Source organism: Narcine bancroftii, chromosome 5 (genome assembly GCF_036971445.1).
Source record: "Narcine bancroftii isolate sNarBan1 chromosome 5, sNarBan1.hap1, whole genome shotgun sequence".
NCBI lineage: Eukaryota > Metazoa > Chordata > Chondrichthyes > Torpediniformes > Narcinidae > Narcine > Narcine bancroftii.
Window position 1 is genome coordinate 32,667,923 of NC_091473.1, and position 26,270 is coordinate 32,694,192.

A 26,270-nucleotide genomic window follows, 5' to 3' on the forward strand; every position below is an offset into this window, starting at 1 on the left:
AGAAAAAATAACATTTAATTTAAGAAATAATATTACAATATTTGAACAAATATGGGAGCCATACATGAAACATAATAGAGAAAACCTACAGGGGACATCTACCACCTAAAATGACAGAAGGAGAAGAGAATGAAAAGAACTGTCTCAGTGGAATTTCTCGTTTGTTCTTATTGAGTGACAACATTGTTTGACGGGTTTAATGTATCCTATTTTCTGAACTTTAAATGAATGGGAGGGGAGGTAGGGAGGGAGGGAGGGGAGGAGGGGGGGGGAGAAAATGACACTGTATATGTTCAAGAGGGAAAATGTATGTATCTTGATCAATGTGGTTTATAGTGTGAAAAATAAAAAAAAATTTAAAAAAAAGGAAGGACAAGGGCATAAGAGGAGTGATGTTGCTAGGCAGTGGAGATGTCCAGGTCAAGGTCTCCCTGTACATGAATGATGTCAGTCTTCTGTTTGGATATACAATCGGTCTGGAGCTTGACCAGTGTATGCAGGTAATTTGAGTCCACATCAGGCACTAGGGTAAACCAGAAGAGTGAGGCAATGCTCGAAAACTGGCCCAACTGGTCCGCCATCCCCTTCACAGTCACAACCAACTACCTGAAGGTGCTGGGGATCTGGTTTGTAAGGGTTGAGGCGTGCACTAAGAATTGATTGGAGAAGATCGCTAAGGTCCGCCAAAGATTGGGACTGTGGGTGCAGTGCTCCCTCTCAATAACAGGGAAAAACTTGATCTGGTGTGAGGTGCACTCGGTGGTGTTGTATGTGGCACCTATGACGTCACCAGAGCAGTGTTCTGAATAATTTGGGGCTCCAAAATGGACAGGTGAGAGGGAATGCCATGTACAAGTCACCAGAAAATGGGGGCAAGGGTGTTCCCAACATGGTACTCACCTTAGTATGTGACTGCATTAAGCTGTGCATGGAACCAAGGTACAAGGGCACCAAATGTCACTACGTGCTGAGGTTCTACCTGTCCCAGGTGTTGCAAAGGATAGGCCTAGGCCCATTGCCGCATAATATCCCAGCTAGTTGGACTGTGTCACACTACCTATCCTCAGTGGAAAAGTTCTTTCAAGACAACACCTTTGATCACAAGGCTATTAGTCAGTGCCAGCATGGAACATCCTGCAGAAACAGAGAGGACTCAATGGATCCAGTGGGATGGTTCCCAGAGCAGGTCATCTAGTGGAATGCTTCATTGCCAGGGCTCACCAACAAGTACCAGTAACTGGTCTGGCTGGTGGTGAAAGGTACCCTCCCAGAGAGATCCTCCATGTAGTACCGGAACATCACGCTCAATGCAGTGTCCTCAGGACAGCTGTGGTGGAGACCATTGCCTATCCCTTTGCCAAATGCAGATTCACTAGGAGGGTGTGAAGAGGGAAGCAGGAGGCTCCATCACAGTTCATCCTCAGCGGCAATGCAACAGAGGACTCCCTTATTTACTGACTGTTGCTGAGGACACACACACAATCTGATATCCAGAACTGCAGGAAGACCATCAACTCGGTGAAGGTCTCCCTTTGGTCAGACAACACCTGTTGGTCTTTCAGCACATCGAGAGGTCAGCCCTGGAATGCTGGTGCTTTGCATATTCCAGGCTGCAGGACTACATGCTGAAGGACTCACTGAGGCTTGGTTTAGCCAAGGGGAGGGCACGGTAGGAAAGAGTAATGTTTAGAGTCCCTCCCACCCCAATTACAGGGCTGTGAGGGGCTGACACTGAGGGGAAGCTCCTTAAACCAACATAGGGGGTGGGGGGGTGGAAGTAACAAGGTGCCACAGGGGTGGTGACCGAGTATTAAAGCATCAATGTTAAACATGAAATGTACATGAGATAATTGACACAATGTAAAAAAGATTCTGAACAGTTTTTCCTGTACTGTAAATAACCTACTACAGGTACACAATCCTTTACCTGGACATCTAGAATCTGGAAAGCTCCAAAATCCGCCAAGTGGAGGGGAAGAGAATGGCAGCGCGAGTTGGGCAAGGGGGGGAAGAGACCGGCAGCGCGAGACGGGTGAGGGGGGAGGAGAGTGGATACCGCAGAACAATTCGGGTGGGCTTAAATCTGGCTTTCCGAAATCCAGAACACACTGTTCCCCAAGGGTACTGGATAAAGGATTGTGTACCTGTAGATACGAGATGACTGACAGTACATTAAAGTTTGAGCAGGTTTTGTAAATATTGCACTCAAAGGTATTGAAATTATGAATGTAAAGTCTGGATCAGTTTTTGGTCTTGTTTATAATTTATTGCAAATAAAGTTTATTTTTAGAAAAATGGAATCCCAATGGCAAAGTGCACAGATGCAGAGCCAAAATTATATTCACAGGGTCTCAAGCTGTGTGATGTTATTGTCTGGCAGAATTCATTTGCTTCGTAGCCTGTTGCAAATTTATTGCAAGAATACAAGAAAATATGATGAGCAAGATATTCAAGCAGAAGATCTTTTAAAAATAGATTTTGCAATGAAATCAAAAATCATTTAATATAGGTCACCAAATAATTTCCATTCATCAAGAAAATATTCCAAAACGTAGAGGGGTAAAGTGAGAATGAGATTAAATAAAAGCAGACCAATAAACTTCCAGGTATTGAAATGTCATTTTAATTTGTGAAATGTGGAGATTATTTGGGATTTATAAACTTCCATTCATTACTTAAATGAAAATCTCAATAAGGTGAATCAGAGAATGGGGATCAATATTATCAATATAATTAAAATTAATAAACCAGTAAATTGCATTTTAAGCAAGAATTTAACTGGGCAATATTTTTGCAGGACAAATTTGTGCCTCTTTTCATTAGCTCATGTTCTTATTAAACATTTGAACAATTAATGAAGTACTTTGAAGCAGAGTCATGGGTGCAAATGCAAGCAACGTGGTCATTAAATTGCATACAGAGAATATTTGATCAAGTCATGAAGCTGGAGAGGTACCAAGGAGACTAGCAGCTCTTCTAAATTATCTTTTCATTTTTAAGATTGCTTTGAGGAAGCAAACAAACCTCATGCTGCCTTAGTAGTGAGGATAAATGTATCTAAAGAGGGTTTTGTAAATTTAAATAAATTAATGTTAACAAAATATTTTGCATTTACTGTGGAGAGAATGGAACCAGAACCAGGAATAGGCAAGAAAAAACAAAGAATTGCTGGTTCCAAGGTGGAAACAAATGGCCAGGTCAGTTGAATTAAAGTACTGTAGCTAGTGGAATTCATACAGAAGGCAAATGAGTTAGCAGTTGTCTGAAAATAACACGATTCAGAGAATATCAACATCTGGGATAGTGGCCTGGGTACAGATCACAAAATCAGGGAGGTAATGCCAAAACCAAGGCCACAATTAGTGTGCTGTGTGGATGGAGTCCAGAGTTTAAAATGAAAACCCATTGTTAAGAGTGAAATTAGGAGATACTTTTCAAGTGGTACAAGTTGGAACCATTTTCTGCAAAACAAATGATACTAGGCTTGATTAAGTATTGGAGTTGGGTCGCTAAGTTTTCAGCCTATACTCTTATCATCACTGAGAAGCTGCTGTTGTTCCTCCAAGTGCTGCACTTTAGTGGAACTGGATTATGTGAAACCTTGATGCAATTTGAATTCATTTACCTCTAAATCAGAGGCAAGTTGCTACTGCCAAGGTAGAATTTGAACGATGAACCTTAATATCAGGAGAATCCACATGGTTATGGATAAACACAGCTGCAGTTCTGGAAAGCCATATAGTCTGTTAAGTCTCAGATTCAAGAACTGGAGAATGCAATAGAATGACAAAATCTATCACCAGTACATCAACAGGAGTTGAAAGAAACAGTCCAAAACAAACAAATAGATTGACTTCAGCATTTACTAAGAATACTTTGCCAACAATTACATAAAAATGTACAGCACAGTGACAGGCCATTTTGGCCCACAAGTCCATGCCACCCAATTCAACTACACCCCTGGTATGTTTAGAACAGTGGGAGGAAACCAGAGCCACCAGGGAAAACCCACCTAGACAGGATTCAAACCCCAGTCCTGATTGCTGGCACTATAAAGGCACTGCACTAATCACCAAACCAACTGTGCCAATCCTGTATTGTAACTATAATCCCCTTGTACCCAAATATGACTTTACAGGGGTTAGGCTTGCTCTCATGGTGCTATTGTAAATTGGCATAATCCAAACATGTCATGAAGCATCTACATGCAAATTGTTTCCAATCAGTAATTGTACCATACACTATTCCTTGCTTATAGCACCATTGCAACTGTTCTTGCATTTCTTCAGTAACTTCAATATCGGTTCATAAGACAAACTTGTCACTGAGGTCATTAAGACAGGTTGATCCATGCGCAGTTTGAGAGCAGAGCATCGGAAGGTATTTAATTTTTTTTTAATCTTTCAACTGTACAAGGGGTGATCAAAATCCAGAAGATAATTCCTGTTTTTGGCCCTCCCAAGCATCTTCCCTCCCATTTCAATGACTGCAGCCACCAATAACAAAATTCTCAGACCAAAAAAAAAACCACATTATTCTGAAACTGCATTTCGAGCAACATTTACAACACTAAGAAATGCATGGAGTAGATACATCACTTATTTTTAAAAAAAGCTTCTGACTTGATATGAAAAGATGCAAAAAGAGTCTTGAATTAATCGGAGTCATGCCACACAACTATGCCACATTTGCATCTCGTACAACAGTGCCAAAGCTGCCCGAATTCTTGTGCGGCAAAGTATTGACCCCTTTGGGTTAAAGTCGGAGGCATTTTATGAATGAGTAAAGATGCTGCCAGATGGTGCCAATTAGTTAACCCTTTAAAGTCTTCATGAAATTAGATTTAAGAATCATTCAAGTACAAGTAGTAATTTGAAGTAGCGTTTATTGCCCCTGCACAAGATACTGCACATCTTTTCGACCTGAAAAGAGTTACATTTTATATACAATTCCTTGTCACAGGTTCATACTCTAGATTTAACAGTAGTTTTAAACAATTGAAGCATAATTGCAGTTTTATCAAAAAGCCAAAATCTTCAAGGATGCTATTTTGTTTTTAATAGTCATAAAAATTAAAGCTTTTTAATTTTTGGATGTTAAGAGCGAACGATGGTGATACATCTACTTCATCTTCTGAGTGCACGACCTCAGTTGTGCTCATTGAATAAAGTGACATTTATTTAATAATGATAGCTTAGGTTTTCTTCATGCTTTACTTAATGCTAAACTCAACTTCAGTACTCATCTTGATCACTGGAATTCTCTCACCATATTAAGTGGAACTACAAAGATGAATTTATCATTGGTTTCCGATTAATACAAGAGGTGATGCATATACAGTTGTGAGCACGATCATAGAACTGAAAGGAAAAGCAACTTGATACACGAAACCAGGACTGACAACTTGTTTAAAATGGTGACGTCAAAATAGTGCTACTACAGGACTTGATACGTTGATTATTTTACCTATGAGAGTCAAACCACGAAGATAAATTTCCTTCAATCTTAAACAAGACTTTAAATCAACAGAAATAAGTACAAATACCCTAACAGAAAGTGCAAGTTTACGCACCCAGATAAATTGTGTTTGCTTCCAGATAAGAAACAATCCATCGGGTATACAAAGACAAACTGTCACTATCAAGCAGCTAATTTTTCCACAATACATTTAATTTTGCAAAAAATATTTCCAGTTGTACTTTGGAATAATTGAAGCATTAATGTTAGCTTGTTAAAGCCTGGAATACTTGAAAATGAACATCAATACCAGCTGAAGGTTCTTAGGATCGCAAAATATTATTCCAGGAATACTGCACAACATACTCTTAATTGAAAGGTGCTAAATTAATCAGAACCTTGTTAGTTTTTCCTTTGTGCTGCCAATAGATCAGCAATTTTAGAGATGGTTTCCTGCTCCTGACCAAGTGCATCCAGTAAGATACCCATGGGGGTCTTCTTGATTCCAATCTCTTCCATCTTGTTCTCAAACTTATTCTGAAGGTTACGTAGGCGCAAAGAAGCATGCACAAATATTACTGAAAAAGTGAAAATTTTTAAGATTAGACAGGAATTTTTATTATTATTTTTAAGACTGCTTTTGGCTAACTTAAGCAAGACATCCACAGCTCAGCACACAAAACCATGACAACTTGTGGGTTTGGAAATTGATTTCCTCTAATATACATTTCAAGTAACAAAATAACCACACAAATTCAGAATATTCATTTTTGTAGGATCCATTCATTGTGGCCTTGTCTCCACATAACAAAAGATCCAACTCATTTCAACATTCTGTGGATTATTCACATCAGCGTTGTCTCCGCTCCATCCTCAACATCCATTGGAGCGCTTACACCCCTAACGTCGAAGTACTCGAGATGGCAGAGGTCGACAGCATCGAGTCCACGCTGCTGAAGATCCAGCTGCGCTGGATGGGTCACGTCTCCAGAATGGAGGACCATCGCCTTCCCAAGATCGTGTTCTATGGCGAGCTCTCCACTGGCCACCGTGACAGAGGTGCACCAAAGAAAAGGTACAAGGACTGCCTAAAGAAATCTCTTGGTGCCTGCCACATTGACCACCGCCAGTGGGCTGATAACGCCTCAAACCGTGCATCTTGGCGCCTCACAGTTTGGCAGGCTGCAACCTCCTTTGAAGAAGACCGCAGAGCCCACCTCACTGACAAAAGGCAAAGGAGGAAAAACCCAACACCCAACCCCAACCAACCAATTTTCCCTTGCAACCGCTGCAACCGTGTCTGCCTGTCCCGCATCGGACTTGTCAGCCACAAACGAGCCTGCAGCTGACGTGGACTTTTTACCCCCTCCATAAATCTTCGTCCGCGAAGCCAAGCCAAAGAGAAGAGAAGAAGGTTCATGCAAGTTTCCAAATCCTAATTCACAGTGATTGCAAGCCACTGGGTTGCACAAGGACAAAGTTACAATATAAATAAATGGAAATTCTACTCCATCCAGCTAAGAAATACATAATCAATTTAGATTTCAAGCAACATTTGAGAGAGAAGAGAACAAATCCCACCTTTTCCACATTGATCAGTATATTTAGAACCCTAACTAATTTTGTGCAAGAGCTCAAGATGGAATTAACTCTTCATTTCACCATTTCAAATGGGGCACCATATCAATAATCATGCCCTGATTCATTGTATTCATGGAATTTATTTTCTAGAATTCATAAAAAAAAAAGTGACAGAAAATACTTACAAAATAATGGCAATGTGATTCCAAGCAAAAAAACCATCACACCTCCAATTATAGAAATCAAAAAGTAGCTCATCATTAAGATGGCCAAAACAAAGAAAGTTGGGTGCTGGCGCTTGAAGTGACCAATTGCTGCCTTGTTTTCTGAGGCCCACACAGAGCCAGTGAATATTACTGTTACCACCGCACCTCCAAGGAGGATTTCCAATGGACTCATCAACCTGTTAATGACAAAAAAGTTCATCAGTAACGTAAAACATCATTTGGCAGCATGTTTTGGATAGCACTAGACATCTTGTGTACTTGAAATAACAGTGAAAAAAGTAATTACCAGTCTGAATTCTTCTCCCAGAGGTCAACAAGCTTAAAGTTCATGAATGTAAGTGACATTTCATTCACTCCAGCCTGCTTTTGATTATTTCATCATCACAGAATTTAACTGTGAAACGTGAAGTGTTGCATTTTGACAAGTCAAATCAGTAAAGACCCGGGCCCTGGAGTGTGTTGTGGCATGTAATTTCATGTAAGTGATAATTCAGGATGGACAGGGTGAAGGAGGCATTTACCTCCGTTGGGTGGTATATTGAATTCAAAAACTAGAACCTTAATACAGCTGCTGCAAAGGTAGAATTGGAGCACTGTGTGCTATAGAAAGGACAGATATGCTGGAAGAGGCTGTAATGAAAACTCACCAAGACATTGCTGGGACTGGAAGGAATGAGTTTCAGCCAAAGGTTGTAGGCTGGGTTTTTATTCTGAAGAACAGAGTCTCTGCAGATGGTTTACAAAATCATGAATGGCATGGATAATATAAATACTTACTATTTTCCTCCCTCACCACACGCTCCTCTTCTTCCACTCCCTCCCCCTTTATAGATAGTATACTATTACAGGACTGGAGAACAAAGGTTTAAGCTGAGAGGGGGAAGAGAATCAAGAGGAGCCTGAGAGACAACTTTTCATTCTCAGGGTAGCTCATACAGAAGCAGGTATAATTATAATGTTCAGATGTAAAAGCTTCAATTGAGATCATCTAGTTAAAGTCTTTTGTTGAATTTCCCAACAATACACCTCCTCTGGATTACAACCAGCTTCAACTTCAGTGTCTGGAATGGGATTGGAACCCTCACTGCTCTCTTTCTCTAGAGAAAGTGCTGCTAATGCTCAGCTTCCCAGCAGATGCTGTGGTCTGCAGATTGATGCTAAGTACCTGGCTTGTCCAAGTTGTTCCCTCATTTTCTGGAAATTGTAAATTTTGCCCTTTATATTTTTAGATTAATCTGTATGCCGTTCTGAGTGCTCATCTTCCACACAGACTGGTACAACAATTGGGCAATACCATAATTTATCTGGCTGAATGCAATTATGAAATTTTCAAAGTTCCTCATAACTTCTAACTGAAATTGATACTTCTGCATTTTACACTAGTTATTGTTAATAGATCAATGAAGGTGTGATGTACACTTCCATAACAATAAATTCTGATTGGTTCAGATTTCTCTTTACATCACTTATGTCATTAATAGAATTCATTGTTAATGACATAAGTGATGTAAAGAGAAATCTGAACCAATCAGAATTTATTGTAATGAACATGTCACAAAACAAGGAGTTAAGGGTTATGGGGATAAGGCTGGAAAGGGGTACTGATAGTATTGATCAGCCATGATCTGTAAAATGGCGGTGCTGGCTCGAGAGGCCGAAGGGCCTACTCCAGCTCCTATTGTCTATTGTCTAATCATCATTAGTTTCACTGCACATTTTAAAGGCAAGCTGGGATTAGGTATTGAAGACAATGTTTCACAAAGTAGGTTTATGTTCATGGTTAACACTTAAAGACCATAAAACTATACAGTAAAGGACTATTCTGCACTGACCATAAAGCCAATTTAAACAAATCATAACTACCTGCATCCCTCCATTCTGGATGTTCATGTGTCTAAATTATATTATATTAGGGTTCCACCATCTCATTAGCAGCTCATTCGAGGCACCTTTATGGAGTTTGATATATATATATTTTTTTAATGTAACTTTTTCCCCTCTCTCTCCCCTAGCATTTGAGATTTGCACCCCAGGAAAGGGCCCACTTGTCTGCCCTCTCTATGTCCATCTTCAGTATTATAAACTTATTAGGTCTCCCCTCAGCAACAAATGTTTCAGTGAACACAACCCACATTGCCTCCTTCGTAGGCAAAATCCTTGTGAAGTGCTTCTGCACCCTCTCCAATATTCTGTCAATGAAGTGACTACAACAACATACAGTTGAAATTTGTATTTAAATGTTGATCAGAATCTCAAAGAACATTTGCAGCCAAACTATGCAGAATCAGTACAGTCCAGGTGCCAGCGTGTTTGCTGATCAACTGAGCATCAATGTTCATTTCTTTCCAACGTGGAGTAAGAAGAGTGTAGTGTTGAATCCCCAGATTCTACATTTCCCTCTCCACAATTTGTATGTTTTTTTTTTAAAAAGCAGGATCCTTAAACACTCTTTTGACTGAGCTTTTTTTCTTTGCCTCTACATCCAAAGTACCATAAAATCTTTGTAATACTTCCAAGGATCCAACCTACTCATTTATCTCCTTTCCCTTTCCCCACCTTCACCATCACAAACTCTATTTTATCCCAAAAGTACAACTTCTCAAAACAGAATTCCACAGCAATTAAAACTGTTGGGGCAATTTCACATTCCAACATGCAGCTGGAAATGCCACAGGAATACTCTTGATTCATATACCCCAAAGTGGAAATGATGGAAATTAGATATCTACTCCTAAACAAGTTTCCATCCTGCAATCCTCCATATTTGTAATGCAGCACTAAATTATATGGCTATATTATTACACTTCAATAAAAACATGTCTGCAAAACTGAATGACTAAAACTGCACCATTAGGGTCAATCAATGAGGTATACAAATCTGCAGATTTTCATGTTTGACTGATTTGTGCAGGAGAAACTCAGGTCACTCAGCATTCAAAGGAAAAGTAACCAATGTTTCATGCCTGGACCGTTCATCAAGGCCTAGGCCCAAAACATTGGTTACCTGCAACTCAAATCAGTCAATAAGTCAAGTAGCATCTGTACAAGTTAGATTTCAGGTTCAGATTTATTGTCAAGAGTACATCACATACAACACTGATTTTTTTTTTCCCTGAAGGCAAGGCAGAATTTCCACTTATTGGTAGTGCCAAAAATGTACACAACGTACATTTTGGAACCAAAACAAATTTAAACAAACTGACTGTTCAACACAAAAAAATTAATAAAGTGGGCAAGTACGAGTCCTTAAATGAATCCCTGATTGAGTTTATTGTTGAGGAGTTTTATGGTGGAGAGGTTACAGCTCTTCCTGAACCTGGTGGTCTGAGTCTTGTGGCACCTATACCTCTTTCCTGATGGCAGCAGTGGCAACAGAGAGTACGCTGGGTGGTGTGGATTCTTGATGATTGCTGCTACTCTCCAACAGCAGCGTTCCTTGTAAATGTTCTCGATAATGTGGAGAGTTTAGCCTGTGATGTCCTGGGCTGTGTCCACTACCTTTTGGAGGGCTTTACACTCGGGGGTTTTGGTCTCCCTAAACCAAACTGGGATGCAGCCAGTCTGCACACTTTCCACCACACATACACCAAAATTTGCCAGGGTTTCTGGTGTCATATCAAACCTCTGCAAAAGTGGAGGTGCTGGCATGTTTTCTTCACAATCATCCCCTTAGTTTTGGTGACATTGACTGCAAGGCTGTTGTCTGTGCATCATTCAGCCATGTTTTCAATTTCCCTCCTGTATGCTGACTCATCACCTTTCTTTTTCCAATCCAGTACCGTGATATCATAAACAAATTTGTATAGATGGTGTAATTGCAGTACTGAGCCACACAATCATGTGTAAAGTGAGTAGAGCAGGGGGCTAAGAACTCTGGTTGAGACCCTGCATCAGGACTGAGAGGCAGGGGCAAAAGATTGCTGGTGTCCACACTTACTGGAAGAGGGTGGTGAAAGGAAGCTGTTGGGTGATGGTGTTATAAAATGGGAAAGGATAGATGAAACCCAGAGGGGGTAGGAGATGGAAAAGGTTAACAAGCAAAGAACTGGTTGGACAGATTAAGTGTGTGTGAGAGCAAGGTAACCCACACAATTTTCTTCCTTTTTTAACTTTTACCATCCCTTCTCCCTCACTCCACTGGATTCTCTCTGCACATCATCTATCTAGTTCCACCTTCTACCAACAAGCCTCCATCCACTTACAAACTCCCCCCACCCCCCAAAAAAATACAACATACTGAAAAAAGTTTCCTCTTCCTCAGTCCTGATGCAGGGTCTCAGCACCAAGTGTCAACTTAAACCTTCTGCCTCCACAGATGCTGCTTGACCCACCAAATTCTTCCAGTACACTTTTTTTTAAAAATTCTACATCCCAGTATCTGCAGTCATTCCTCCTCAATGCCAGCAGAATAATATAAAACAGCAAAAGAAAGTGGTTTCCAAGTCAAACCCATTGCATACAAGCAACATTTTCTATTTTGTCATCTAAGGCACAAAATAAACCAGGCCCCCTCTACAGCTGGAAAATTAAACAGACTGGATGATCACTTTGGGGGCATACCTGCATTCAATCCATAGTTATGACCTCAAGCTTCCAGTTTCCTTCCACTTCAATTCATCATCCTACTCCTTCCCTCACCTCTGGCAAGTTTGTTGGGCCTTGTTGTAACATTAAGGATCATCCAATCTTTCAACATTTTTGCCTAAAAATCCCCCCTTTTCCTTCATTTGTATACAAAGTCTGTTGGGCATATAATAGTGAGCCAGACTGCATGTACTTCATTATATTACACGGACAAAAGGAGTTTCATGCCCCATTCAATGGCTACATTATTTCACAAATCACAGGGATTTCTTTTGTTCTACCAATTGCCCTCTTCATCTCTGACACCTGGACAAAATGTTTCCCAGTTTTGAGGAAGGATCAATTTAAATAGCTAGATTTCTCTTTCCACAGATGCTGCCCATCCTGGCAAGTGTTTGCAAAATTTTCTGGTTTTAATTTCAGACTGCCATTACCTGCATTCCCCTCCCTCCCCCTCTCTCACTCTCCCCCTCTCTCCCTCTCCAACCCTTTTTAATTTAAATTACTCAGGAGTAACCATATTGGGCAGCCGAAAGTGGCCAGGTATTTTCTTTACAAATGATAACCGGGGGCGAAGAGAAAGAGAGAAATACATCCAAGTATCAGTCTAGCTTTGTCAGGGTACATCCAAGCTCAAAATTAATAATCAGGACTTAGGAAAACACCAAACTCCTTCCAGGTCTTATTAATTCAAAACAGTGCAAACCATTACCCAGCCCAAGCATGCTCAAGGGACATTTAACCCAGATTTTTTATATATAAATTAAAACATTGATGCCATAAAAGGTTTAAAAGTAAAACATCAGATTAGCCGTCTTCTACTATCCCTCCTCCCACCACCCAAGTGTAAACTTGACAATTTTTGCAAGGGGCTGTGATGTAGGCAGGGCTTGGAGGACATATTGGACATCTTGTCCAAGTCAAAGTCAACATACCACAATCATTTGTGGGACATTTAGCTTGCATCATGATGACACATTTCAGTGCAAATGTAGAAAACATTCCAGCCACATTTCCACTTTTTCCTCAAGCCATTTGGCACATTCCAAAGATCAAAAAGAGTGAAGGAAAAAATGAGTACTGTAGCAGATTATAGATATGTTTTTGGGAGATAAATTGGGGCAGTTTTTTTTTAAGTGTAGGTCACATACAAACACTTTAAAACAGATCGTATTTAAAATACTGGAGTTCTGCTTATGCTAGACAGGCCGGCGCTACGAGCCTTTGTAAAAGTTTTGGAGAGTGCCCAAGAGACTTCATTAATGTTTACAAAAAGGCAACAGATGAAAGAAATGAAAGCTGCAGACTGTCTGGAGTGGAATTTGCCGTTCTAGGGTGATCATGTGGTTTTGCAAGCAGAGAGAGAGAGAGAATTCAGTTCTACAGCTTCACAGTCAGCAGCAGAGACTAGGTCAGGATAAGATGGAAAACTTGTGGAGAAAAAACCCATTTGGAAGTCTGGTTGTGAATGCTTAGTTCAGCCTGGTCAAAGCCCTTGTGGTTCATTAAAGAGAGGACTGGCTGGCTAATGTTTCACTTGAAATAAGGGAAACGAAAAGGAAGTCTGTAGTGACCTAAAAGAGGTTATTATCTGGAAAACCCTGAAGTGGCTGGTTGCAAGGAATCAGTTGTGGGTGTCCAGCGAACAACAAATCTCTCTGAAAACCATCAAGAAACTTCCTGAGTGGTAGCCATTTACCTTTCAAGCACCAAAGCCTGGTGAATTTCATAAATGTTAAATTCTGTGCACAGTATAAGAATTGCCTGCAACCAGTAAACTTGAAGAAATGAGAAGTGAGATTGAACTGTGAAATCAAAGAACTTTTCTGAACTTGCACACACATTACATACACGTGCGCTTAGAATTAGAAGGGGGTTAAATTAGGTTAAAGTCAATAGTGATAAGGTAACATGTGATTCTGTTTTCATGTTCAAAAATAATTAAAAGCAACTTTTCCTTGAATAACCATTTGTCTTGGTGAATATCTATTGCTGCTGGGTTTATGGGTCCTCTGGGCTCGTAACAGTAACTTTAACACAAGGTTAAAGTGAAAGAATTCCACTAAAAATGCCTGCTTTCTATTTGGAGCATTGTCAGTAATCATTTGCTTAAATACAGCCAGCATCTGTCATTCCACAGCTCTGAACTCATCATCCACTTTCTCCTGCCAAATTCATCGGAAACTATGAGTGCCTGTAGTGCCCAGTTTCCACTCAATCCTTCCATCAAATGTTAACAATATATATATTTTTTTTAAAAACACAAATCCCATTTTTCAGGCCAGAAACTACAGTGTAGTCACAATATCACATTTTCCATCTGTCTGGTGCCACACAATGCAATGAAACAGATTTTTTTTAGGCCGCCACACCACCACCCACATACCCAGTGTTATCCTTTGTGGCCAAATTGAACTGGGCCAGGTCTGAAGGCAATAGAATACATTTCATCTTGAGCTATATTGGACAGACCACTCATCATTTTTCACCTCATATACATACTCTGCTTCACTGACAAGTTCAATTTAAGATTTAAAGACAAGTAATATTTTTCATACTTCACTTAATCAGGTATTAAAACAGCATACAAAGGAAAATAGACTTATCATTCACAACAGCACCAGAACTTTAACGAATGAATCACAAATTCTAGAAGTTATTCTGCAGGCACTGTTTACCCCATACATTAGAGAAGGCATTAAGCAAATGCCGCTGATCTAGATATCCAAAAATCATTCATTCTACCTATATATCCAACTGAAAATAATTTATTATTTTGTATGGAAGATAACCTAAGCTTTCCTCACGACCAAGTGAGAGTTAGAATAACTCCACCTCCCTTTAAATCTTCACCCATTCTCAGAATATTCCCATCTTCTTCACTTCCTGACTTTCATCTCACAATATTAATTAGTTATTAAAATTTATCACAATCCAGCATCTTTTTTCAGTATCATCTCCTCATTTGCTTCCGACAAGAAAGCTATTTCATTCACTCAGGCTGCATCATATTTGTTCCAATGATATTTTCTATCATTTGATAGCTCTCAACCATATCTTTTTCATCTTATTCTCACAGTCTCAAACTCCTGCCTTTTTCCTCAAACGGAAAGAGAAGATAAACAAAATATAAAATGGCTACGCTGAACTATATGAAAGCTATGGAGAGGGTGCAGAGGAGATTTATCAGGATTGGGAAAAAATGTCTTATGAGGCAAGATTAGCAGAGCTGGGACTTTTCTCTTTGGAGCACAGAAGGATGAGAGGAGACTTGACACAGGTCTACAGAGCCATAGATATGGTGGACATCCAGCACCTGTTTCCCAGGACAGGATCAGCAAACAACAGAGGACAGGTGTATAAAGTTAAGGAAGTGAAGTTTAGGGGTGACATTATGGGTACATTTTATTTTATATTTACACAGTTGTGGGTGCCAGGAATGCCTTGCTGGGGATGATGGTGGAGGCTGAACATTGGGCGCATTTAAGAGACTCAGACACATGAATGAAAAAAATTAAAGGGTTTCAGGGTAGGGAGGGTCTACTTTTTTTGGGAAGGAATATGTGGGTCAGCACAACATCGAGGGCCAAAGGGCCTGTACTGTGTTGTATTCCATGTTCCTCCCACCCTGAGCAAGGCCAAGATCATCTTCCTCAGTCTCATTCAACAGATAATTTCTAGTGTTTTTAAATAAGATGCCACTATAGACATTCTTCAACATTCCCCTTTCAGATAAAGGACAACTCAGGAGGGGAAGGGGAGATTGGGGATAAAGAAGATAGAAATAGGAGAATAAGGAAAATGTTGGATGTTGTAGGAATGTTGTCTTATAAAGAGTTGAAAATAAGAAAACAGAAATGGAAAAGGAGGAAAGGTAATGATGGAAAAATGGAAAGAGAAGATAAACAAAATATAAAATGGCTACGCTGAACTATATGACTTTAAATATTAATGGAATACCTAACCAAATTAAAAGGAAGAAACTACTAAATTTAAATGAATAAATGTATTCCATTAGAAAAAATAACATATAGGTTAAGAAATAATATTGAAATATTCGAACAAGTATGGGAGCCTTACATTAAATACAATAGCGAAAACCTACCGGGGACAAACATTACCTAAGTTGATGGAAGGAGAAGGAAAGAAAAGAATGGACTCAGTAGAATTTCTGGTGTATTTTTGTTGAATGACAACATTGTCTGACTGGCTTAATGCAACCTAGATTGTATACCTAAAATGGATGAGAGGGGGGGGTGGGGGGGTGGCTTGGGAGGAGGGAGGGGGGGGAGAAAAAGTCACTGTATATGTGTGAAAAAGAAATAGTGTATATCATGGCTAATGTGATTTATGGTGTGGAAAAAAACACATTCCCCTTTCAGCATTCCACAAGTACATGCCTCTCTGCATCTCTAACAACATCTACCTCCCTTCTGACTAAAGAAGATGTTCTTTAATTTCTCAGCTTCCTACCACCCAGAGGCACCAACAGGCTTTCTGGGTGAAGCAACAATTCACATCCATTTCCTGCTGCACAACATTCAGTGATTACAATGAAGTCTCAACACTGGAGAAATCAAATGGAGACCAAGTAAAAAGTTTTATAGGTCCCTGCTTCAGTCTGGAAGGAAGAATCTTCCAGATGCTCAGTCCTAATTACACCCTAACTGCTTAGTCCTTAGCATGAGAAAGTCTAAGACAAGTTCAATAACACCTCAGTTTGTCAAGGCATATTATTGCCTTTAAGATTCCACGTTAAAATTCAACAGCTAGATAACTATCTTTTTGTATCAAAATTACTCGGTAGTGAGGACATAACTGAAATATTGCTTCTACAATGCCTAACCCTATGAGTACTTCCTTCATTTTAGGATTTCCAATATATGCAATTGTCTTTTTCACAGTCCTGGAGAGTTCAAGTTAATCTGTGTATATGGAATTTGCTGAGCTCTGATGGAGCAACACCAACAGTGGAACAAATGGTCTAATAGGCCTCAATTAGTGCTAATTAAAGCAACAAAAACAATCCTGATTGCTGTTTGCAAATCTCAAATCCATGTGATCAAGTGATAACAAGAAATCAAGTTACAGCTGCAAAATATTCCAGCATTTAAAATATGGTATCTCTCCCCTCCTGTCCAGCAATTTGCCAAACAACAATGGTTTTATTTGATACAAATGGGTAGGGTCTTTTTTTTAAAAAAAATCAATAATCATGCAATGTAGCCAAGAAATCTGATACAAGATAGGGGAGGAATTATCAATTCAGGCTGGGCCAGTTACTAAGCATGGGAGGGGGAGGAGAGAGAAGAGCCAAGAGGATACAGGACAAATGAAGGTGAGAAAAGCAAGAGTGGGGAGACAGGCTGGGAAATCGGGGTGGAAACAACTTGGAGGGAGAGGAGAAGAAGTGTGAAATTAGAGTACAGGAATGGGCTAGGAAGACAACAAATGGGACAAATCTTATCCACAAGATTTCCAGGCAATGATATAATCATTGATCTTGGGGGGAGGGGTTGTCCAATAATTTAAAAAAAAACTGGAACCCAGGGTTCAAAACCAACATGCTTCAGTTCCACTGATGGAACACGATGAGCTCCATCTTTCAAAGCTACAAATCAATTTCAGCGTTCCCTTAAATGGAACACACCAGCAGTCATCACCAGGAAGTGAACTGTAGCAATTCGTTTAAGATTTGCGTTTGAAACAAGCTGTCGGGAGACGTAGTCCCACCGTCCAAAGGGGTAATGAATGGATACTTCACGATTCCTCCCGTGCTGTTGGGTCTATTTTGTATCGAACTCGAATTTGTTCAGACAGTCATTATGCAGGATATTGCAACAATGGGGAGGTGGGGCAAGAAATAACAAAGGGACACTGAAGCAAGCGAATATATCATCTCTGCACAATGGTTCATGCAAAGCTGCAGGCCCACGCAGCAAATTCGTTTACCCGATCAGGAGGAAGAGACAGATTGCCACGACCAAGTAGTTACTCTGATAAAACAGCAAATTGCTGACCACTCGATTGTTCCATTTCGCCAAATCCCGAAAATCTGGCTGCGCGAAACGCGCAGCCCCCAAAATAAAATCGTCCCAAGGTCTTAAGGGAGCGAACTTCACTTCCATGTTAGACAGCGACCGCACTGGAGTGGAGCGCCCACCGCCCAGATCAGCTCTCGAGTGAGTCCCCGTCACTGCGACCGAACTCGCAAATCACGCGGAAGCTTCTATTTGTCCCTCTCGATCTGACGCGCAAAATTGCAGCCGTGGGAGGAAACGGGGCAGGGCCACCTTTTCCTCCACGGACGAGCCACGAAGATCAGCTGGAAATCAAGCAAGGCGCCCCTGTCCAGGAGAGAGGTCATTCATCAAGCCGTGGTTTACAAGATCCAATGCAAGTCCAGTGACATTCACCAGCAGTAGAAATACAATCATCTGCGGTGGAGATTGGAACATAAGCATCCATCAATGGAAACCAAAATGTTTATCCTGGATTCTCTTTCACCTTCCATCATTTTTAGGGAAACACATCAGACATTCAGGCTGAGTGGTCATTGACCATTGCAGCTTCGTGCGTCGTCAAAGACAGACATCCAGAAGTCGCTATCAGAAGTTGAAAACATGATGGAAACGTTCCATCTTTTGCACTAACCGCAGCCGTGAATATTTAGCTTGTGTATTGATTTACCTGATTTTTCTCTCATGGCATTTAATTGCTATTGCTCTTGGTGTACCTTCAGTACCTGTGTGGCTGCAGCATGTAAGAATTTCAGTGCATCTGTCCATTGTGTTGATGGATATGACAATAAACTTTCAGACACGGTGCCACACCACTGCTCTGACTGGGTGCGATGCTGTGGTCTTCAAAGGCACGATGAATGATTTGATGTGAACTTCAAGTTTTTATTCACAATTCTTGCTGCAACAGCATTGAAAAGTGGGAGGATGGCAGAAGAACATAAAAACTCGACCCCAGACAACATTGAGGGACTTTAAAGGGATTACATAAATTGGGAATATGTGAAAGTCCCTTTTGCCTCTGGATGGGAACCATTCAAGGCAAGGAGATTCTGTTTGATTTCAGATGCTGCTCGGCTGCTGAGCACTTATGACATTTTTTTTAAATTTTGACATCCAACATCTGCACAACTTTATGATTTTCATCAAAAAGTTCTCAAAGATATTCAAAAAGTAAAAGTATGTCAGAGGGAACTGCATCCACACCCAGGAAGCATGTCAAATCTGCCCTTGCTGCAGAATGGAGGTGAATCTGGTGGAGAAAATGTGAGAGGTGGAGCTAGTGAGTCTCACTCTTTGACTGAGAATCCACAAAGACTATTTTCTGATCCATAGTCCACTTCTTGGATAGGTTGAGGCCTCTTTATGCTTCTTCCAAGAAGTGTATCGAGGCAGCCTTAAGTAAAAGGATGGCGGGGGCGTGGCAAGATGGCATGGAGGGCACCTCTCCCCAGTTAGACTATTACATACCCATTTTTTAAAAGTTGTAAAAGTGGTTAAAAATAGTATTTACAGACTTTGGAATAGTGGAGGATTAATATGGCTACAAACGTGAAGAAATCAAAAACTCAATTACAAAAGAAATTGCCTCATAAAAGTGTTGAAGAATTGAGGCCTACCTACCAAGTTGAAGCCATAGAGTCGTTGACTGGAGTTCCCAAGACTCAAAGGACCCCTGCTTGGATGAGTATTGCGCCGGTCGCGCATCCGCAAGATGGCGCCGGTTCTGTGATGAGCTCGGCCAGCCCTGACTCATGCCCTCATGAATCCGGGCGCTCGAGTGGATAGGCCGAGTGGGGACAGACACCAAACGAGTGGTGCCTAGTGGTCTAGGGACGTGGGGTGTAGTGTCAGAGGACACACCTGTGCAGTCAGTGACTCTTCCAGGCATGCGTGGTGCATCACAAGCTCGGGAGCTACTAGAAAAGGTGTGGGCTGTGGGGGAGCCCGAACGGCGGAGGGCTGGCGAGCTCGGCACACTGTCGACAGGTGTCCAGACCTGCAGCTGCACTGGAAGAGGACTTACTCTTTCAGAATAGGAAGAGAGTTCAGCGTTACTGGAATTAACACAGGAAGAATCTAAGGGGGCTGGAACCAGAGAAGGTAGGCCTCAAGGGGAAGTGATGGAACCTGGACTGGACTCTGCATTTACAATCTTGGAAGGGATTACTCATCAGATGGAAAACATGTCAATGCAAATGTCTAATCAGATAAACTAAGTATTTATGGAAGTGAAAACTAAAATGAATAATATGTGTGAAGAGATGACCTTTATGAAACAAGATATTAGTCGTTAAAAGTGATGTTAGTAGGTATATAAAATCAGTGGACACTGTACAGGATAATTTTAAAAAGATTGAAGAAGCCTTTTAATGTAAAAATCAAGTGGAGCATAATAGAGGAAAAAATGGAAAAAGTGGAGGATTCTTTTGTGGATTGGGGGTTTCAGAAGAAGGAATTATTGAAGAAGATTGATTCATTAGAAAATCAAAATCGAAGAAATAATGTAAAAATAATAGGTTTTCCAGAAGATATGGAAGGTTCTGATCCAGTAAAGTTTTTTAAGAAATGGATTCCTAAGATATTGGGCAAGGAATTTTTTCCATATGGTCTGGAGTTAGATCGGGCACACAGAGCATTGAGGAAAAAAACGTTTCCAGGCCAACCACCATGAGCAGTCCTGATTCGTTGTTTGAAATATCAGGAGCGAGAAATTATATTGCGAATGGCGGTGCAGAAAGCACGGCAAAATTAGACTCCAGTGATGGTTCAGAATAATAGTGTTTTTCTGTGCTGATCTGAGTCAAGAAATTATTAGAAGGCGCCGAGAATTTAATTCAGCCAAAGAAGTATTGTGGCGAAAGGGATATAAATTTGCTTTTTGTTATCCAGCTGTATTGAAAGTTTTTTTTTAATGGGAACTTTCAATCTCAATTCTTTGAAAATGATCACGATGCATTAATTTTTGCTAATTCATTGCCAGATTTACGAGGAAATGGATGGTTGTCATCTTGTCACCTAAGAGGAGGGGAAATGGAAATTGGAAGAATGGGAAACATGGAAAGAATGGAAAGAAAGTTGAATTGACGCAAAGTCTTCTTGATATTAAGGATCCTGAACAATCACTGTGACTGGAATCATTGGGGTGAATATATTTGTTTAAGTACTTTGTGAAAGTCTGACTGGGGGAGTGGATGACACTGAGACCTTTAGTCACCTGCCACTAGTGGGTTTTACCACACCCAGATTTTTAGGCAGCTACTACTTTTTAGTAGTTTGTTTGGGGACTGTTTTTTTAATATATATTTTTTTTTTGGAATTTTTATATGGGGAAGGTTTAGAATATTAAGGGAACTAGAAACGGGAGCACTATTTTATAGTAGCATGATATATTATTAGATTAAGATATGTCTAATTTGAATTTTGCAACTTTTAATGTCCAGGGTTTGAATAAGAAATTAAATGCAAACGAGTTTTGGCTTATATAAGAAAAATAAAAGTTGATATTGCTTTTTTGCAAGAAACACACTTGACCGAAAAAGAGCATTTGAAATTGAAGAGAGAGTGGGTTGATCATGTGTTCTCTTCTTCTTTTAATTCTAAGGCGAGGGGTGTAGCAATTTTAATTCATAAGAAATTACCGTTTGAATTGGAATCGTTTGAGGGAAATGCTGGGAGGGTTTTGATGCTTAACTGTAAAATTTTTGCTGAATCATGGACTTTGTTAAATATTTATGCACCTAATGTAGATGATGAACGGTTCATGTCGGAGGCTTTTTTATTGTTAAATCAGGCCGATAATAATATCCTGGTTGGGGGAGAGCTTAACTGCGTTTTGGATCCTTTATTGGATAGATTTCCGAAAAGTATAAGGAAACCAAAGGTGGCAGTACAAATAGGAGCTTTGATGAAAGATTTAAATTTAGTTGATGTTTGGAGGAGAGTAAACCCTACAGAGACATGATTCATTTTCGTGAATAGATTTTTTCTTGGTTTTGGCGCATTTGCAAGGTAGAGTACTACAGGTTGAATATAAAAGTCGGGTTATATCAGTTATTTTTCTCCTGTGTAAGTCCAGAGGTGGTGCAATCATCTTATAAATGGAGGTTTAATACAATGCTACTGAAGAAACCAGAGTTTATTACTTTTGTTATTGCGCATGTGGTTCCGTTATTTAAAAAGGGTTCAAGGAGGAAGCCTGGCAACTATCGGCCTGTAAGTTTGACGTCTGTGGTAGGTAAATTAATGGAGAAAATTCTTAGAGATAGTACTTATAAACATCTGGATAGACAGGGTCTGATCAGGAGCACTCAACATGGATTTGTGGGAGGAAGGTCATGTTTGACCAATCTGATTGAATTTTTTGAAGAGGTGACTAGGAATGTGGATGAGGGTAGCGCAGTGGATGTTGTCTATATGGACTTCAGTAAGGCCTTCGATAAGGTACCACATGGAAGGTTAGTTAGGAAGGTGCAGTCTTTAGGTATAAATTTTAAGATAGTCAAATGGATTGAACATTGGCTGAAAGGGAGAGGCCAGAGAGTGGTAGTGGATAATTGTCTGTCAGGTTGGAGGCCGGTGACCAGTGGTGTGCCTCAAGGATCTGTATTGGGCCCATTGTTGTTCGTTATATACATTAATGATCTAGATGATGGGGTGGTGAATTGGATTAGTAAATATGCAGACGATACTAAGATAGGTGGAATAGTGGATAATGAAGAAGGTTTTCAAGGATTGCAGAGGGATTTGGGCTGCTTAGAAAAGTGGGCTGAAAAATGGCAGATGGAATTTAATGCTGATAAGTGTGAGGTGCTTCATTTTGGTAAGAAGAATCAGAATAGGACATATGTGGTAAATGGGAGAGCATTGAGGAATACAGAAGAGCAGAAAGATTTAGGAGTAACGGTACATCGTTCCCTGAAGGTAGAAACTCACGTGAATAGGGTGGTGAAGAAGGCTTTTAGTCTGCTGGCCTTTATCAATCATTGCATGGAATATAGGAGTTGGGAGGTAATGTTGAGATTGTATAAGACGTTGGTGCGGCCTAATTTGGAGTTCTGTGTGCAGTTCTGGTCGCCTAATTATAGGAAGGATATAAACAGAGTGGAGAGAGTGCAGAGAAGGTTTACCAGAATGTTGCCTGGGTTTAAGCATCTGGAGTATGGGGAGAGATTGGACAGATTGGGTCTTTATTCTTTGGAGCGTAGAAGGTTGAGAGGGGATTTGATAGAAGTATTTAAGATTATGAAAGGGATAGACAGAATGGATGTGGATAGACTATTTCCGTTAAGAGGAGGAAAGATTAAAACAAGAGGACATGAGTTAAGAATTAAGGGGCAGAGGTTTAGAGGTAACATGAGGGGGAACTTCTTTACTCAGAGAGTGGTAGCTGTGTGGAATCATCTTCCGGGAGAAATAGTGGCGGCGGAGTCAATTGTATTATTTAAGAAAAGGTTGGACAGGTATATGGATGAGAAGAAGATGGAGGGTTATGGGCATTGTGCAGGGAGGTGGGACTAGAAAGGGGTGTTTGGTTCGGTGCGGACTAGAAGGGCCTAATGGCCTGTTTCCGTGCTGTAATTGTTATGTTATGTTAGATTACTTTGTTTTTGGCTGAGAATGCCAATTCAGTATGTAGCAATTTTGTACTGTGGGATGCTTTGAAAGCATATTTATGAGGGCAAATTATTAGCTATACCACGAAAGTTAAAATGCAATATGTGGCGGAAAGTTTAACATTGGAGAAACAAATTACTGAGTTGGAAAAGGAATTTCAGAAAGATGTTACAGAAGATAAAAACGTTGCTTTTACGAAGTTGAAATTACGTTATAATACATTACAAACTTATCAGTATGAGCATTTACTTTATCGATCTAAGCAAGTTATTATGAATTGGGTGAGAGCTCATAAGCATGGCAGTTAAAAACAGAATAGACATTACAAACTATTAATGCTGTGAAAAAGAACTCAGCAGTTACCTATAAACCTCAGGAAATTAATGACCAGTTTTATTCATTTTACCAGAAATTATATACTTCTGAGGACGCTGGTTTTTATTGAATCTTATTTATCTAAATTAAATTTACCTGTTTTAGGGGAGGAGGCGGTTAAAGAATTGGAAGCTCCATTCACGGATTTTGAGATTAAAGGATATACATCTCCTATACAGGAGATGCCAAATGGAAAGTCGCCAGGAGATTATAGATTTTCAGTTGAATTCTGTAAGGTATTTTATGAAGATTTATCCTCTGTATTTGGGGATGTATTGCAGCAAGTAACTGAGGAGCAGTTGTTACCGGAATCTTGTTCGAGTGATATAATAACTTTGTTTCCTAAGAAAGATAGGGATCCGTTGAAAGTATCTTCATATAGGCCTATTTCTTTATTAAATGTAGACTATAGAATTATAGCAAAGGTGTTAGCGAATAGACTTGCCAAATATTTACCTCAGTTGATACATATAGATCAAACAGGTTTTATTAAAAATAGAAACGCATCTGATAATATCCTCAGATTGATAACATTGGTCAATGCATTTAGACAGCAACCCAACCTGGATGCAGAAAAAGCCTTTGATAGGGTTGAGTGGAATTTTTTTATTAAAGGTGTGAGAGAAGTTTAAGTTTGGCCCTTATTTTATTGGTTGGGTTAAGGCTTTATATACAAACCCAATTGCTAGGGTGGTGACAAATGGACAAATTTCTTTACCATTTAAATTAATGCGATCGACTTGACAAGGTTGTCCATTGTCACCAGCCTTATTTGCATTGGCTATCGAACCATTAGCTCAGACAATACGACGGAACAATAAGATTAAAGGAATGAAAATTGTGGATGATGAATATAAGATTAATTTATTTGCAGATGATGTGTTGGTATATTTGACAGAACTGGAACAATCTTTGAAATATTTACAAGATTGTTTGTTAAAATTTGGGGAGATGACTGGATATAAAGTAAATTGGGATAAGAGTGAAATATTGCCAGTTGGGGATGGAGATAATTCAGAATATATAAGTATTATAAAATTAAAGTGGTCAGATAGAATTAAATATTGAGGAGTTGTAGTAAAGGCAGATTATCAATCTTTATATAAATTAAATTATGTTCCTTTATTAAAAAGGATTATAATGGATTTGACTAAATAGAAAGATCTGCTGTTAACATTAATTGATCGAGTAAATTGCATTAAAATGAATATTTTCCCTCAAATCCAATATTTCTTTCAGTCAATACCATGTTTACTTTCAAAGGGTTTTTTTCAGGATCTGAATAGAGCAATGGAGGAGTTTTTATGGAAGGGAAGATTAGCACGAGTAGCTTTGCATAAACTTACATGGAAATATGCATTAGGTGGATTGCAGTTACCTCATTTTCAAAATTATTATGAAGCAGCTCAGTTGAAATTTGTCAGTAGATTGATGGATATGGACCAACCTCTGAGTTGGGCAAAGGTGGAAATGGCTCTGAAGTTGAGATACACCAGTTTATATTTAAGTGGAATGAGAATTTATTGCGGGCATGTAATATGCCAGTACTAAAACATTTGTTAAGGATATGGGTTAAATGAAATATGGTTTTAGGATCAAAGGGTAAATTATCAATCTAAACCCCATTATATCATAGTCAGCTTATTCCTTTTTTGATGTTTAATAATCATTTAAAGAGATGGAATTCTAAGGGTATAAAGGTAGTTCAGGACTGTTTTGAAGAAGGCCAGTTTCTTTCCTTTAGCTAATTGAGGGAGAAATTTGATATATCTGTAAACTCTTTATTTGTGTATTATCAACTCAGAGCTTTGATAAAAGATAATTATGGTAAAGAGATGAATTTACCCATGTTGATGAAATTTGAGTCTTTGATTTTCTCTATACCTAAGAAAGGTTATATTTTGGATATGTATCAATTATTAAAAGATAGTATGGATAAACCAGACTGGGAGAAATCTAGGCTTAAATGGGAAAGTGATTTAACCTATATTTTTCTGGAAGATAATTGGGAGGTTATGTGTCATGATAGTGTAACTAAGTTGACGAATGTCAGATATGGAATGGTTAATTATAATTTTTTACATCAGTTATATTTAACTCTAGAGAAATTTTTAAAATATGGGTTTAGCAATTTGGATTCTTGTTTTCGATGTGGACTATGTATTGGAACTTTTTTACATGCTGTTTGGTCTTGTGTTAAAATACAACCATTTTGGGAAGGAATTAGATTGGTTTTGGAAAAAAATATTAAGATTAAATTATTATTAGACCTGTCGATCTTCTTGTTGGGGTGTATGGTCTCTTTGAAAGGATTAGGGTTGGATAAATTTCAAATTGCATTTGTACGTCTAGTGTTATTTGTAGCACAAAAATGTGTAGCTAGTACTTGGAAAGATAATGTGGAGGTTAA

The 26,270-nt window shown here is 39.5% G+C and overlaps 2 protein-coding genes across 3 annotated transcripts in view; one reads left to right on the plus strand and one right to left on the minus strand.

Annotated features, from left to right (window-relative positions):
- Positions 1-4,868: 4,868 nt before the first annotated feature.
- LOC138763244 (PRA1 family protein 3-like) lies at positions 4,869-18,096 on the minus strand. The gene is made up of 3 exons (XM_069937094.1): positions 17,802-18,096; positions 7,224-7,441; positions 4,869-6,035 (listed from the first exon to the last, which is right to left on the minus strand). Exons 1-3 carry the CDS (start codon positions 17,975-17,977, stop codon positions 5,860-5,862), a joined length of 570 nt encoding a protein of 189 aa, XP_069793195.1. The 5' UTR covers positions 17,978-18,096; the 3' UTR covers positions 4,869-5,859.
- Positions 18,097-19,056: 960 nt separating this feature from the next.
- uba3 (ubiquitin-like modifier activating enzyme 3) overlaps positions 19,057-26,270 on the plus strand; it is a 79,752-nt gene continuing 72,538 nt past the window's right edge. Inside the window, exons 1-2 of one of the 2 annotated variants that reach the window (XM_069937093.1) lie at positions 19,057-19,972; positions 20,853-21,014. The gene's annotated coding sequence lies outside the window, so the exon portion shown is untranslated. The remainder of the gene's footprint in view (positions 19,973-20,852; positions 21,015-26,270) is intronic. The other variant, XM_069937091.1, reaches the window with a different exon arrangement.

Coding starts and splice junctions, on each gene's coding strand:
- LOC138763244 (XM_069937094.1), bottom strand. CDS start 17,977: ATGGAAGTGAAGTTCGCTCCCTTAAGACCTTGGGACGATTTTATTTTG. Junction 7,442..17,801: donor TGTCTCTTCCTCCTGATCGG/GTAAACGAATTT, acceptor TGTCATTAACAG/GTTGATGAGTCCATTGGAAA. Junction 6,036..7,223: donor AATCACATTGCCATTATTTT/GTAAGTATTTTC, acceptor TCACTTTTTCAG/TAATATTTGTGCATGCTTCT.